General features: G+C 51.6%; 2 protein-coding genes and 1 long non-coding RNA gene across 3 annotated transcripts in view; 1 reads left to right on the top strand and 2 right to left on the bottom strand.

Annotated features, from left to right (window-relative positions):
• HABP2 (hyaluronan binding protein 2) overlaps window positions 1-1,319 on the top strand; it is a 36,579-nt gene extending 35,260 nt beyond the window's left edge. Inside the window, exon 13 of the mRNA XM_082854860.1 lies at window positions 613-1,319. Coding sequence (XP_082710986.1) covers window positions 613-777 — 165 coding nt within the window. The 3' untranslated portion in view covers window positions 778-1,319. The remainder of the gene's footprint in view (window positions 1-612) is intronic.
• Window positions 1-16,187, bottom strand: part of LOC309971397 — a 1,020,865-nt gene that overhangs the window by 727,360 nt on the left and 277,318 nt on the right. The window lies entirely within an intron of this gene.
• NRAP (nebulin related anchoring protein) overlaps window positions 1,356-16,187 on the bottom strand; it is a 69,896-nt gene continuing 55,064 nt past the window's right edge. Inside the window, 9 exon segments of the mRNA XM_082854859.1 lie at window positions 1,356-1,469; window positions 2,017-2,148; window positions 2,897-2,940; window positions 2,943-2,961; window positions 2,965-3,207; window positions 4,521-4,628; window positions 7,922-8,026; window positions 9,654-9,752; window positions 10,571-10,675. Coding sequence (XP_082710985.1) covers window positions 1,365-1,469; window positions 2,017-2,148; window positions 2,897-2,940; window positions 2,943-2,961; window positions 2,965-3,207; window positions 4,521-4,628; window positions 7,922-8,026; window positions 9,654-9,752; window positions 10,571-10,675 — 960 coding nt within the window. The 3' untranslated portion in view covers window positions 1,356-1,364.

The raw sequence follows: 16,187 nt of genomic DNA, 5'->3' as shown, positions 1-16,187 counted from the left end.
AACATTAGTCCTCACAAGACCCTCAGGGTGGGGCAGGGGTTCTGTTACTATCCACGGTTCACAGTGTGAGAAACCGAGGCCCCGTTGGCCAGCAGGCAGTAAGCCTGGTTTGGAGCCCAGCAGATCTAACTCCATGTACCGTGTTAAACATCAAGGTCACGCTGCCTCTGAGCCCCATCCTCCTTGCCATGTGTGTGCCCTTGTGGCCCCTGGAAGGGCGCTATCCAAACAGGGCACCTCTCAGCCTCTACCAGATCCCTGCCGGAATGAGGAGTTGAGGGCCCCTTGTAGTACCTGTATCACTAAGAGTCATGGCGGGTCAGGAAGTAGGGCTGGGCCTGGCACTGGGCCCCGGCCCCATGGCTTCTCTGACTCAGGAAGCCCTCACTGACTCAGGACGTAGGTCAGTATTTGTTTCTCTCCCTTCAGAGCACTGCGTCACATGCGGCGTTGGAAGAGCCTTGTTGCTACCTTCCCCAGGGCCGGCCAGCAGTCTCCCCGCTTCCCCCCGGCATGCCCCCGCCCCCGCCCCGGCAGCCCCTCACGGAGGGTGGGGCTGTCTCTGAATGTATTCCTATTCACAAGGCTGACTCCTGCGTCTTTTTCCCATAGGGTGACTCTGGAGGCCCTCTGACCTGTGAGAAGGACGGTACCTACTACGTCTATGGGATCGTGAGCTGGGGCCTGGAGTGTGGGAAGAAGCCAGGAGTCTACACCCAAGTGACCAAATTCCTGACTTGGATCAAAGCCACCATGGAAAGCGAGGCTAGCTTTTGAGGTGTCTTCCAAAGCTCACAGCCCATCCTCCTTGACACCCAGCCAAGGCGAGGCCTCACGGGCAGCCGTGGACAGCCCCTGACGCCTCCGAGTGTCCAGGCTCTAAGCAGAGACCACTGCTGCCCAGCCTGGGATGCCCTGGACCAGCATAGCGGCCACCTCCTCAGGCTCCTTCCTGGGAAACCCAGAAATGAGAGAATCAACCTGAAGTATATGATGTTTGCTTCCCTTCCAACAATTGTAGCTTCTAGAAAATCAGTGTTCATCGACTGCCTTCACCTCGGACATTTGCAAATGTGAGATTTCAGACGGCTTAGCGTCAGTGGGGGTCACCTTTACATCTTTATTCCTCATCCCAGACACTCAAGGCACGCAACAGGGCCACCCACGTCTAGGTATCTGACAGAGGACCAAAACACAACGTTCTCCACCCACTTTCAGAGAGTTGTTATTTTAATAAAGGAGGATCGGAGCATGGGCTGGGGTGCTGTTTTCACAGTTGGCCCCAACTGAAGCTATGTATGTCCCTGGCGTGCAAACTTCCTCTCCAGCTTCTCTCCCAAGAATCCCAGGTGGACGCCGCCCACTCACAACGGCAGGGCCTTCCTCCTTTTGACGTGAAGAATCTCGGTGGCATCTGGGTTCACATCCCCCCTCTGATCATCTCCGGTCTCTACAGCCTCCTGCCCCCCCTGCAGGAATCAAACACACCTCCCTGAGTTAAGACGAACCTTCTGTCCTGCTCCCATAGGACAAGCTGTCTAAAATGCTGGCCCTCCCCTTCCTTTCTCCCTCCTCCGTCCTCCCCAAGAAGAAGGATCCTCAAGGCAAGAAAGAGAGAGAAGTAAAGCCAATCTCTCATTTAGACGTGGCATCTTTCTTCCGAACAAGGTAGGGTTCAAAACCCAGACTGTTGTAGCCAGCGAGTCCCTGACCCCTTCCGTGAACGTAACGAGCAAACAGTCAGCACAGCCTGGGCTGCTGCGGCTGCTACTGATGTAGCCCTGGCACGTTTTGTCTCCGAAGAACTAATGGCTGTGACTTCAGAGAAAACCCTGCAGGAAGTTTAACCCGGGTGTCATCCTCCTGGTCACCTCAGACCCATGAAATTAGGCGCCTTGCCTGAGCTGCATTTCACACGTCTTTAGAGCCGGCTGACCTTTGGCCAAAAATAAAGTTTGAAAAGAAACAATGAGTTTGCCTTTCCCCCATGGCCTTGCAAGCCAGCCCGCTACTCACGTAAGCTCCCCGGAGACCCAGGCCCCTCGCGTTGGCCAGCTCTGCAGCCCGCCGAGCCATTTCCACTTTGTAGGAGCCAGGAGGTGTCCAGCCAATACCTCTGGTCAGGTTCAAGTCTGATTTGTACTTAACCTTGGGGGAAGGAGGGAGGCAAGAGGAATAGGTCAGCAGGGTCTGGGGGGAGGCTTAAGAAGCCTGCCCTGGAGAATATGCTGTCCGTGAAGCCCCGTCAAGGGAGGCAATTCAGCTTAAGCAGGAGCTCCCTGGCATCGAGGACCCTGTGTGCTGGGAGCTGGGCCAGCATAACGCTGTCCTCTGCATCTTTCCATTCAAGTGATGGGGCTGTAACGGGGGTGGAGGGTCAGAGACCTGGCTCAAGGCCGAGCTCCCATGTTGACTTGCTCTGTGTCCTTTCCCTGTTTTGGGTTTCAGTTGCCTCCCAGAGAAAGGTCACGGTCCAGGCGACTACGAAGATCCCTTGGAAAGAGCACGGCACAGCAATCCAGAGCTTGTGCTCTCACATCAGACCAAATGGGGCTCAGATCCCAGGCCCGCCACTTATGTGCCACGTGATCTTGAGTTTGTTACTTCACCTCTCTAAGCCTCAGGTTCCCCATCTGTAAACTGGGGCAGTGATGGGCTGGTTGTGAGAGCTATGTGGCACGGCGCTCAGAAAGCGTTAGGCACAGAGCCTGGCCCACAGGAAGGACTCAGTACATTGCGATTCCTGTCATTTCTTCTGGCACTATTGAGTTAGGTCTCCCGGGTTCTATCTCAGCCCAGGTCCTCCCTGAAGGTAACGTGGGATGTGGGATTCTGGCCATCTCTTATGAAGAGGCCCCAGAGGCCGGGCCTCGGCCGGGGAGCGAGGGCAGCCCACATCGCTCTGCAGCTGGTGGGCCTTCTCGGCAGGCTTCAGGCCAGCTGCTCCGGGTCGCAGGAGGGCTAGGGCAGGGGCTGCCTGTGGCACACACTGCTGGCCAGCTGCTGGCTCCTCGTGGCTTGGAGGAAGCCAGGCTGGTCTGGGCAGCCGTGGAACTGGGACCGACTCTTAGCGAAGTCCTTCCTGTACTCATTGTCACTCTGGAGTTTGCTGACGCTGAGGAAACGCTTCATCCTCGGGTCATCGTGGATGCTGCAGTACCCAGTCTGCAGGCCCCGGTCCCGCAGGAAGGCGTCTCTGTACCGGGAGTGCAGGTCAGAGATGCAGAGGGGGGTCATGGGTGCCCACCTTCCTTCTAGGACCAGTCCTCAGGATCTCAGCAGGAGGTTCAACCGTGGGTTAAGGGCACAGCTTTGGATTCAAGTAGACCTGGGGTCTGGATCTCCCTCTGTTGCCTACTAGCTGTGTGGCCTTGGGTCAGTTACTGAGCCTCTCTGGTTTCTTGGTTTCCCCACCTGATAAAATGGGAGAATGAACCTCCACCCCATGGGACACTGAGAGGATTCAGTGGGGCTGAGCTTCATGTCTGGCGCAGGCTCACATGCCCACCGAGTGCTGGCTGATGATATCATTGCTGCTGTAATGGTTAATACTCCAACAGCAAGAAAAATGTGTCCACTGTCTCAGTAGCCGCTCATCTTTGATTCTTTCCAGCTTGCAGGGACCCAGTCCAATGCGCCTCAAACCATCTACAGTGAAGGACAGGATTCATTTTGTTTCGATTTTTAAAACTTCCAATCTGTCAAAGTCCAATATGCGGTCCTCCTGCCTGGGATCCATATGTAGTGGTACCAGGTACATCTGACAACACGTAAAAACTGGCCTCTACTCTGCTCAACCAGAGAAGTCCACCAGTCACAGGCCTGGAGGTCATGACGTCCAATTGCTAAGAACGTTTCTGAATGCTTGCTCTTGATTTCTATACTTATCTCACTTTGGACCAGTAACAAGCCACTCGTGAATGATGACGTATCTAGTTAATGATATCTTCCTATTCAGTAAGGGAAGCGGCCGTGTTTTGTCATGTTCTGTGCATGACACTATGAACCCTTTTGGTTTCATCCCTACATCAATCCTAGGAGACCAGTATTAGATGTCTATTTCATAGATGGAGATATTTGAGTTCAGAGAATTTAAGCAACTTGCCCAAGACCATAGAGCCAATTCCTAAGTGACTGAGCCAGGATTTGAACTCAAGCCAATCTAGGGGGGAAACCCAATCTCTTTCTATCCCATCACAGTGCACTTCAGCTAAAAAGAAATAGTCCCTCAATGGAAGGTCAACAAATCAATCATACGTTAATTGACTTCTAGGTACTGTCCGCATGCGTCAACCTTTAAGAGTGCCTCTCTTAAAACAGAGGGAGTGGGAATACAACCCTCCCCAATTCCAAATTTCTGGCTAAGATGCTAAAAAATAAGGCCAACTTTTTTCTTTCATTTGAAATATTTGTTCAGTTTTGGTTCCCGGTGGTTTGCCTTTCAACAGATCTGGGAAAACCAGAGCAAAACCTATCAGTGAGAGAGAGAGAGAGAGGAGGGAGAGAATGTGAGGTCTTACGTCACTGGCAATCTCCCTGGATGCCCGGGCGGTCTGGAACGGGATGGCGTCCAGCCTGAAGTCATAGCCACCATCCCGGGTCTGTTCCCAAGAGTTTCTGTAGACTTTCTAGTTGGGGAAACAAAGAAATGAGTGAGCGGGGAGTGAGTAGCTCCATGTCTGGAATGCTGCTGGTTCTCAGTGGGAGCGGTTCCTAAACACGCACCCTCTGTCTTGCTGGTGCCCAGAACGGCAGAGCCCGTGGCCCCACATCCATCCTGAGGACTTCCCCAGCTCTGGCCACAAAGGGCTTCAGCTCTCAGCCCCCAGCCTGAGCATCAGGCCCTGCTCTGGTGGGTCTCGGGGTCTGTGGGTCTGGCTCATCTGCTATATCCCACTGGTACCAGGTGCCCCTGACCCCCTTCCTTCTGTCTTTGCTTTTACTTTCAGCGTTTCAGGTTTGCAGCTTCTAGATGCCCAAACTCAAAAGTTCAAGAACCCCGTTTCTTCCCACATGCCGAAGGTTCTGTTCCTTGGGTCCCGGCACCCACATGTTCACCGGCTCCACTGACTCCCTGGGGGCCCCTGGGCTACCTCTGATGCCACGTCCCAGCACCCCTATGAAGCATGCTGTATCCCACATGCACCCCTGGTGCCTGCACTGAGGGGAGAGCCTTCCCCTGAATTAAATTGATCGTCAGGAACCTGCCCGAGTTCCTGACCCCCGTATTTCACATCTTCCTCTTTCATTTTTTCCCTTTTCAAGTTGTTCTCACACACCCTCGGGGAGTCTGTAATCACATCCTCTCAGTCCTCAGGTAGGCCCACATCACCGATGGAGGCATCAAAATCTCCCGTGCCTTCATGTAGCTAATTTTTTTTTTTTTCAAGATAAGGGAATGGCTCCATGAAAGGAGTCATCTGGAGATCCCAGCGGAAGGCTGTTCTTTATTCCGCCACAGAGAAGGGAGACAGCAGGCGAGGCACATCACCAACAGATGACAAAGTGACAGCCCCAGAGCGTGTCGGTCTCTCACTCATTCCCAGAGCCAGGGCAGGTGAGGGGGCCCTTGGAAATAGAGGTCAAGGCTGAGGCTCTGTTCTACAGGGGATTCGGGGGATTAAGCCCAGGAAAAGTGGCAGAAAAAAGCCAAGTGCCCTCACGCCACCCCACAACCGGGCCTGGAGCTAGAGGGGACCACGGAAAGCTTGAGCCAAGCGCGGTGGGGCTCATCGTTCTTCCCTGCCGCTGTTCGCCACCTCCACCTTCATCCCCGCCTCCGGCCCCAACACCACAAACCAGGAGCCAGACGCCTATTTTGCTCAAGCAGCGAGAAGCACAGAACCAATCATCGCTGGGGTCATCACCTTACGGACAGATCACAATCAGGGCCCAAAGGATTAGATTTCCTGGGTCACCACTGAGTTTAGCCGGCTGGACTGAGGGGTATGAGGAAGGGGAGGGGCATTCAGACAATGACAGACCAACCAGCCCCTCCAGCGTTACGCTTCCTGTCCTGATGGTCCCGCAAATGTTAGACTGGCAAATAGAGCCAAAGCCCTTATCGTTCCCTGGAAAGGGGTCTGCTGCGGTGCCTTCCTAATGAGCGCCCCCGTGCCAGATCTGGGCTAGGGAATGACACCAGTCCATCCACAGCCTCAAACTCCGAGGTCACCCCGCTCCGGTGTTCAGTGCATCCCAGCCTCTGAGGCTCTGTGACTGAGGGTCAACTCCAGGGCGCGGCCCAAATCGGGGTGCTCCCCGAGGTGCTGGACCCCCGCCTCCCGTCTCCCTATATACTAGTTGCTTGATTGTCATCACTTCCTCCCCGGGTTTTTTTTATTCTGTTGAGGTTCTCGCCTTGCCACTGGGAGCCTTTAGACTTCGCAGGCTCTTTGATTTGGAACCCTGGGCGCTCCTCTTCTTTATCACAGTGGGCACAGCTTTGCCCTCATCCTCACACATTAGAGTCATTTGATTCTTTAGTTATTTCGGCTGCCTTACACATCTCAGTGGCTTTCTTTGCCCAGGAAGGTCACCTTCCCTCCACATCATCCTCACAGAGCACTTGATCCAATTGTGCGTATCCTACACGCCCCCGAAGAAGTGCTCTTTCAAAAGAGGTCCATGAGTTCTCCATACCCGCGTGCCCTGGCGGCTAATTTCAGCTCCGGAACTCGGCAGCCTGGCATCCCTCGTGGGAGGAGAGATGCTTCTGCCACCGGCCTGGGGTGGCTGTCCTCCTTAAACTGGGCCCCAAATGGACTGGTAGTTTTATCCCAGTTTCCAGGGCAATGGGCCTCCAATAGTTCCTCTAATGGGGGCCTTGCCTTCCCACATCCTTGCAGCATTAATGAGATGGATGTTTTGTCCTAGCTCCGCTGAGGGGGAGGTCCCGCTTCCCCAGATGGAGGTCAGCCCACCAGAGCTGCTGTTCTAAAATTATCCCTCGCACAGCCCTCAAAAGCATCAAATGGTCATAATAACTCATATTTACAAAGCACCATCACATTCACTGTGTGGGATCCCACAGGGCTTTACAAACGCAACAAACTAATACACACGCTAACTAGAAGGCGCCTCTCGCCAGCCCCCTGTTGATCTTCACGGAGCCCCAGGACACAATGGCCGGGCCAGGGCGGGAAGAATGGCCGGACTCTGGGAGGCCCCGCGCTGCCCCAGGCCGACACACTCAGCCTGTGTTATTCTGATCTGACAGCCTCTTTTGATTCTGCCGCCTCGATACCTGTTATCCCAGGATCACAGCTTTGCTGGTAGAGCGGCCGCCTATTCTATTACAACCAGGGGCCTCCAACCCCTGCCAACAAGCCTGGGTTTAGGAAACAGCATCTCCGTGATGCATGCAAAGGGCACACATCCAAGGGAAACAGACGTGTTGGGGTCCACAGCCTCACACACAAAGGAGCGGATTGTGTTCGGACCAGATGGACTACAATTGCAGCATCTTTCTAAACTGCAGAAAGCAGAGAAAGCGTCACTTTGTCTCCCAACTTACACTGCTCTGAATGGCTAAGGAGAGGTGTCCAAAGAACAAACAGAGCAGGTGTCTACACCCGCGGGGCCAGGGCACCGGCAACACTCCTCTGGCTGTAACCCAGCACCTGACCGAGGTCTCTGGAGCCATGCCCAGCATTAGGATTTGAGAGCTAGAAGGACCACAGGCATTGGTTAGCACAGCTCCAGCCCCATTTTACAGCTGGGAAACTGAGGCCCAGTGAGAAAAGTGGCTCAAAGTCACACATGTCACTTGTCCCACTCTCAATCCACGGTTCTTTCCACTCCCAGCCTCCCTTCCTAGGACCTTCTTTTTTTTTTTTTTTTTTTAACAAATAAAATCCCGTTTGGGCAGAGATCATTTACAGAAACAGGCACACACCGCATGAACCTCTGGTTCACTTACGTCGCTCAGATGCAGCGCGTTGAGGCGGGCTCTGGTGAAATCGGGGTGGTCGGGGACCAGGGTGTACCTGTGCCGGGATTCGGCATCCCCTGACCTGTACAGGCGCTGCGGGGAAGAAGGCTCACAGTAAACGGGAAACCGCACTTGCTGCAGCCAAGGTGAAGAAGGGGCCGATTCCCGTTCCTGCCCCTCCCACTCAAGGGACCCCATACCCTCGCCCCAGGGCACAGAAGCCCATGGAGAGCATCCCTCCAGAAGCCACCCAGGAAGGGAGGGGCCCATGTGGCCAGGGTCAGGCGGTGGCGGGGTTGGTTTTTTTTTTTTTTTTAAAGAAGATGTTGGGGGTAGGAGTTTATTAATTAATTTATTTTTGGCTGTGTTGGGTCTTCGTTTCTGTGCGAGGGCTTTCTCTAGTGTGGCAAGTGGGGGCCACTCTTCATCGCCGTGCGCGGGCCTCTCACTATGGCGGCCTCGCGGCCTCTCTTGGTGCGGAGCACAGGCTCCAGACGCGCAGGCTCAGTAATTGTGGCTCACGGGCCTAGTCGCTCCGCGGCATGTGGGATCCTCCCAGACCAGGGCTCGAACCCGTGTCCCCTGCATTGGCAGGCAGATTCTCAACCACTGCGCCACCAGGGAAGCCCCCGGGGTTGGTTTTAAATAAACCCTGCTTAAAATATTCATCAAGATTTGCTCCAAAAGGGTCACAAACCATCACCCTGGCTGGCTGTGCCTGTGTGTTTCACAAACAGCGTAAGTGGGTGGATATTTCAGAGAACCTTTGCAACTGGGCATTGCTCAAGCTTTTTACTAGTGACGAGATGCCTCCATACCTCTGCTACTTAACACTAATAGTAATAATAAAAAGACACAACAGCTAAAAAGTCTTAAATGCCTTAATATCTGTTCAGAAGTGTGAAGTTTTCACAGTCCACCCTGTGTCCCAAGAAGACACAATTTTAAAACTCAAGCTTTATCTTAGTTGCTATTTTTAGGGCAGCAATCTAAGAATTGCAAACAATTTTAGGAAGTGGTTGAGTCTCATCCAGTTTTAGAGAGGAAATATAATATTTAATATTTCAACCCTTTCCCACATTCAATTTGGGTTTTGCAGATGTGAACTGGTCAGTACAACATCTGGACTCTGTGAGCATGGGGCAGCTTCGTCAGTGTGCAAAATCCAATCCCTGGACAATTTCAGAGAAAAAAATATATATGTAACTTCCTATTCTTCGAAATTAATCCAGGAGAGAGGAAATGGGGCTAAATCATATAGAGAGTAAAAGCAGAAAGAAGCTTTTGATATAGCTGGTTTTTCTTTTCTTTTTTCTAATTGGCTTATGTTAAGCTTTTAATTCCATTAGCATTTATCAACAATTCAGATGTATCTGACCTAGTGTTTGGTAAGGGATCATCAATAATACTTAGTATTATTATTGTTACGATTATGAGTCAAACTAGAGACATTTATTGAGGACTTACTATGCTCCGATACTTGCTAAAAGCGTCACGTACTTTTATTTATTTAACCCTCATTTAATTCACTCAATCTTATGAAATGGTTGCTATTATTACCCTCCTTTCAAATAAGGGAACTGGAGTTAGAAGACATTAGAAAACTGACCCAAGATCGCCCGGGGAAGGGACAAAAGGTTTGCCCTCACATCTTAAGCACTGACTACTGCACGGCACTACCCACTCCTGGGCCTGGGATGAGTGAAGAGAAAACACCCACCTCATTGCAATGCATGTAGCTGTTCTTGGCATGAACTAGGTCTGGAGAGTCAACCACCGTGGTGAATTTGAGAGTGTCTGGTTTTTTACGGTATTTGGTCTACAAGAGAAGGACCGAGATTCTCGTGAAACAATCAAACACCACATGCACTCTTCTGAGTGCAGCTTCACCCCATCCACTCAGTACCAAAGGCGCCAATGATGTGACTGGAACACACGTCTCTCTTCTCGGTGGGCACCTCACCAGCACACGGAAGAGATCCAAGCTGCCTCTGCGATAAGGAACATTTTCCGGGTATTTACATTCTTGAAAAGAGAGGCTGCAAAATGCCATAGCTCATCCCAATAAAGGAATTCAATAAAGGGAGGGATCCAGCAACAAGTGGCCCTGCTCAGACCCTATAAAAGTAGGTTCTGTTATTAAGGAACTGAAGAAAGCAGTGGCACCCTCAGCGAGCTCCCAGGGCAAGAATCTCTAGGTCATCAATATGGCAGGGAGTTCAGGGAACGTAACCATCTCTGTGCAACTTTTAACAGCCTCTGAAGTCAGACGACCCCCAGACACTGGACTCTGTGAGTAAACTCAGGAGATGGGTGGCAAACCCTCTCCCTGCCTCCCCCAAAATAATGGGCCAGCTTAGATCACAATTGTACATTAACGCCTCTCTTGAGAATCTTCTAATGCATCACCCCTCTTTCACTGCCCAACTGGAACATGCCTTTAACTCCCCAGCAAGTGAATTCGCTGGGAAGGAAATCTTGTTCTGTCTCGGGATTTGGCTGCAAATGGCCCCAGAGAAATATCAGGAGTCCAGTGGCCATGGGGCCCTCTTGGGATCTCCAGTCCATCTGCAGTTTCCCTCGTCAGGAGGAAATAAACGCCAGGTTGCGTCTGTGGTAGAGTCAGATTAATGGTACCTCGCTGATGAGCTCTCCGGCTTTCTTTGCACTCTCTATCTGTGGGGAACTCAGCGCCAGCCATCCTGTCCCCTTCATGCCCATCAGGTCTGATCTGTAGTGCAACTGCAGGAAGAAAATCATTGGCTTTTATCAGGAGAGGGTCGAAGACTGTGGGGCATTTGTAAAAATGCTTCATCGCAACATTTCAACATCTTCATTCAGGTGCGTTCTGCATGTCATCGAGTCAAACTGTTTGAGTTTGTGCACTCTGTCCAGAATCAAATAACGGGTCCAGTGTACGATACGGGAAGGTCCCACCCGTAAACTGGCTGGATTTGAAGCAGAAGGTACTGACCTGCGGGAACGATCCCTAAGAACGACCTGAGATATACACCCCAGCCCACACATCAGCCCCCATCATTTTGTTTCATTCTGGCAGTGAGGCGATTGACCGCCTGCCTAAACAGAAACGTTTTTATACACTTTCAGTTGATCAAAGGGCTTTGAGCTCTGGATCAAACCTGCTGTGACTCGGAGCAAATCACTGTACCAAAATGTGACTCAGTTTCTCTCTGTGATACCTGAAGGTCATGACAACCGCTCTGTTCTCATGAAAACACCTGAGAGTCCTGAGGGGTAAAAGCCACTCTGTGTGTTAGATTTGTTTTTTTCTTGCGGTGGTTGGGGGGAGGGGAAGACGATTACAGCAGGACTCTCAAAACTGGAACAAACCTGGCTACACCTGGCGAATGGTGTGCAAGCCATTTTACTCTTTCTGTGCCTTGGTTTACCCCTTCTCCTGCTTCTACTCATGATTTGCTTATATTGCACAAATGGGCTTAAGGTTTATCCACCTTCTCCCTTTTAAGGACTCAAAAGATCAGGAGTACAGCATCAATTCTGGGGAGAAAACAGTAAGTGCGGTTTTAAGACAATGGGTCCGTAGTAGGTACGGAACATGCAACTTGCAGCCTTTAACACCTGTGTATATAAAAGGGAAACTTAAGGCATCAAATGAACTCAGTTTTGACATTTTCAAAACAAAACAAAAGACAGTGGGTCTGATTAGGAGTCTCCTAAAATGTTAAATCTAATTACCATGTTTTGATCTGCTCACCATTACCCACGATGAGACAGTTGCTTTTCTTCCTCTCCATATGGAAATGAGGCATTTTTAAAGGTGGAAAGAGACTCTCTAAGGAAATCTGAAATTTGGATCTAAACGAAGTTGCTAGCCTTTCTCTAATTTAGATATAAGCTCTGCTGTAACGCAAAACACCCACTCCTGAAATCAGCCTTTTCGGCCTTTTTAGTTTTCTTTCATTTCAGGAATCACAGTGCCCCTCACAGCTGGCCTCAAAGAGGGTCCGTTTCTGATCTACTGTCTGCTGGTTAAGGCCCCTGTGCAAATTCCACTCTGCTTTCCAACTGGTGCAGGGAGACATCACTCAGGTCCCAGAGCACGTTTCAAAACCCCATGTCAGTGAGATTGCTTTTTATACCGCGATCTTTCAGTCTACACCGGCAAAGCTTTTGCCTTCCACTCTGATAAAGAACAGAGAAAATTGGATAAATTTCTAAGTTAGAGAGAATCATCCTACAGGGCCTCTTCACAGCCAGGCCTTGCTCCTTTCATAAGTGAGATGAAGCGGGGGAGCACGCTTTCAACTTGCCTTTTGTGGAGCTGAACAGTGCGAGCGCAGGTGAGTCAGAAGGCAAGATGCAGGTTCCCCAAAGATCTGACTGCGCCTTAGACTCTCTTATAAATGAATTGTCTATTGATATTTCTGCTCCCAGCCCAGCTTTGACTATTCACGCAGACCCTAAAAACAACACGCCTGCCCCAGACTTCACGATAAAACAGGGAGAGAGACGAGGGGAGTCAAGGAGAATAGACCCAAAGACGGTTTCAAAGAAGGATTCTAAGATAATAAGAGACCTTCTCAGGATGCCCAGCTGAATTTGGCTTCCCCACATGGCAGCCTCACTATTTGCCCTTGTATATATGAAGGCCTAGAAGCCACCTTCGGAGTCATACGTGGGGTTTCCCGGCACCCCTATCCTGGAGCACAGTGTGGCAGACACACGAGCTGCAGCTTTCAGCCCCTGAGTTCTAACAGGAATGACATAAGCAGATGCACCTAGGAGGTGGCCAGGGGAAGGGGTATATTCGTCATATTAATAAGAATCACCATAACCACTACCTTGCTACCTTGCACAGGGTGTGGTTTGCTTCAGACTCATTATCTTATTCAGCCCTCGTGCCATTCTCAAAGGACGAGCTCTTATTCCCATCTACAGAACAATGTCTGGGTTTAAATGTTTGTTCGGATTCTCAGAAGAGTTACCAGCTGCTGTCTTGTGGGGATGCTGCATGGGTGGTCCTTAAGAGAACACTCGGGAGCCAGGGCACCTGGGTTCCTAATCTAGCCACCAGGGGGAGCCAGAGAGCACCGAACCCAGAGTCGGGAGCCCAGAGCCCCACTTTGCCTCTTACTAGCCGTATGGTCTTGAGCAAATCATTTCCCTGCCGGCTTATGACCCTAAGCAAGTTACTGAAGATTACAGGTGCCTTAGTTACCGCAACTGTAAAAATGGGCGTAATGCCAGTACTTACCTGGATACTACATGACATGGTTCGCGCAAGATATTTAAACAAACGCCTGACCCAGGATAAGCATTCCATACTTTTTAGGTATTGTTATTGTTGTTGTTATTTGAGATGGTGGGGAAACTGAAGCTAGAAGAGCTTAAGGAGTCTCCTGAGGCCGGGTAGCCATAAAGGGCGGGGCCGGGACTGTCCCCTTGACTGTCCCTGCTTGTTCTTTGCAGGATGTCCTGCAGCCCCCGCGTGAGATCACGGAGGGGAGTGTGCACTGGCAGATTGGGAAAGACTGAGAGGTGACTGAACCAGCACCGATTCGTGGTGGAGCGTGGCCTGGGCGGAGCACACGTCTCAGATACATCCCCGAGGTTAGCATGACTTGAGCCATCACGGCCTTGAGGACCTTCTCCCCAGGGGTGAGCCCCTAGTCCCACAGCATTCTTTCTGGCCTGGGTGGAAGAGGACAGGAGAAATGGCTGAAGGCTACTGGGGGCTACTGTTCCTACCCTAGATTCTGCTGAACTGAGTGAGCTCATAGTAAGCCTTTGTCTCCTTTCGCTGTACATAACCACATGGAATTGGACTTTCAGCGATGACTCTGAGAAGACTAAAGCCTCAGAACCATCTGTGGACACTGTGCGGGGCTACTGTTCACAGCATCTTAGAGTCCAAGACCCCCCAGTTTAACAAACCTGAAGTTTCAAAACAATGCATGAAGCATAACACAGTCATTTTTCAATTAGGCGATGATTTCTCAGCACACATCATTCTAATACATCTCCCATTTGGTAAAGTGTCAGTCTAAGATTGACAGCTAGCGTTTCTTGGGAAGGACCCTCTGTCTTAGTTTGTTCTTCCTCTTCGGCTTTTTTTTTTTTTTTTTTTTTAGTGTTAAAATATCCTTTCATTTCAGAAGTAACTGTAATATAAATGGTAGTCTGAGGTAGGGTTTGGTTTTTGGTATTGTTCCTTACTTAAACAGTCTGACATTATGTTGATGCCAGCATTTTAAAAAACATTAATCTATGAATCCTGAAATCTGAGATCACCATTTAAATCAAACCTCTTTGCTTTTCCAGTGGAGACGTGGAGGCCTAGAAAGCCAGTGGCCGCGGAAGGACTGCCAGTGAGCGACGAAGCTGGGCTTCCAGCTTGGCCCCCGACCTCTCCCCGGTGGCCTCTGTAACTTCCTCAGGACCTGTCCTGTGTCAGGAGGTTTCTCTTCTCCCCAGGAATAGGCCACCGACAAGAGGGTCCCGGGCTGGGCACCAAGCCATGCTATGAGTTCTTCTTGGACCTCAGGGTGGCCTTCTAGCAAGCGGAAGGCTTTCTAAGTGGGTCCTGAGCTGTGCTTCAGTGACCACGTGCCCTGAGTGGGGACCGATGAACTCACCCTGCTCTACACTCCGCTGGTCGGTGCCCAACACGATACTGCAGTTCCAGCAGATCTCGAGGCATAATTAGATGACCCTGACGTTCATTAAGTCACATCATCGTTGTCACAATTAATCATCCGTTAGGTGTTTACAGCACTCTGCCTGTGCAATATAACCAAACTAGAAGCAGCCTCTTCTCTGAAGGCCACCAGAGTCGGAAGGCTTGGTGGAGAACAGAGCCCGAAATGCTCACACCCACTGGCGTGTTCCTGCAGACAAGGCACCATGCTCAGTGCATCATATAGACCAGCCCTCAACTGAGAACCGGGTTCTCAATCGGGTGCAGATTTCTCCCCCAGTGCATTTGGCAATATTTGGAGACATTTTTGATTGTCACGCTAAGGGGGTGCTGTGGGACGTAGAGGGTAGAGGCCAGGGACACTGCAGTGCACAGGACAGGCCCCCACGACAAAGCATCCAGCCCCAAAGGTCAAAAGGGCCTGAGCTGGGAAACCCTGATATGGATGATAAGGACTGATGTGACCACAGTCCCCTGAGTTCTGCTCTAACGTGAGAGCGCCTTCCTCCTAGGGGAGCCGCGGGGCTGGGGAGATGATGCACGGACGCCCGCATGGTGCAGAGCCTGCCACGCGCACGCGCCCGCTAAGTGCTGACCGTGACCACATTTTCACCGCGGCCCCGGCCCGGCTGAGGGAGCCGGGGCTTGGAGTGGCCTGGGACTGACTCCAGAGCCTTCCACCACGGGGGCAGTGGCTGGCGCTACCCACCTACAGGCTTGATGACCTTGCGTGGGCCAGGACCTCCTCTCTCTGGGCCTCAGCGTCCACACCTGCTTCGTAGGAAGCGTGACTCCCCTGCACCAGATGGCGGGAGGGCTGGGAGTGTGGGCTCTGGAGCCAGTCCTGCCTCGGCCCCTCCCACGCGACCTCGCCTGTGAAACAGGAGCAGCAACGGCCCCCCACCCCAAAGTGCGGTAGCGAGGGTGCCGGTACCGGCAAAGCAGTCGGTGAGTGTCGGCTCTGGGGGCAATTCTTCTCCTCGCCTCACCACCACGCCTACTGCACACAGTCTAGCCCTGAGCCTCTGTCTCGGACCCCATCCCCATCCCCTGCGACAGCCTCTTCACCCACCCACACACTTGCTTCACTCCAGCCTCAAATACGCTGAAGCTGCTGCCACGCAGGGGCTTTGTTCAAATGTCACTTTTGCAGTGAGAGCTACCCTGACCCCCATTTTAAGTCGCACACACACACTCACACCCCCCGACCCAACTTCCCCGCTCTGTTGGTCTCCATCTGGCATACTACACGCCTCACTTATACTTTATCTCCCTCCCACAGAACGGAAGCTCCGTGACCCCGGGAGTTTTTAGACTCTTTTGTTGACTGTTGTATTTTTAGACTCTTTTGTTGACTGCTGTATCCCCAGGGCCTTGAGGGATGCCTGCCACATAGTAGGTGCTCAATAAATATGTGTTGATTGATTGAATAATTCCAACCATTCCAACCTAGATGGCACAGACCAAGCAAATCGTTTGGGGGATCCGAAAGGCTAAGGAAGAAGCAGAGATTTACACACAGGCCTGGTGGGAGGAGGAAGGTCGGGGACTGATGTGTGACCCGCGGACCCCCCC

The sequence above is a fragment of the Leucopleurus acutus genome (assembly GCF_964270905.1).
Source record: "Leucopleurus acutus genome assembly, chromosome: 14".
In the NCBI taxonomy this organism is placed as follows: domain Eukaryota; kingdom Metazoa; phylum Chordata; class Mammalia; order Artiodactyla; family Delphinidae; genus Leucopleurus; species Leucopleurus acutus.
Note: the sequence above shows the minus strand (reverse complement) of the source record. Positions and strands in the feature narration are given on the sequence as shown.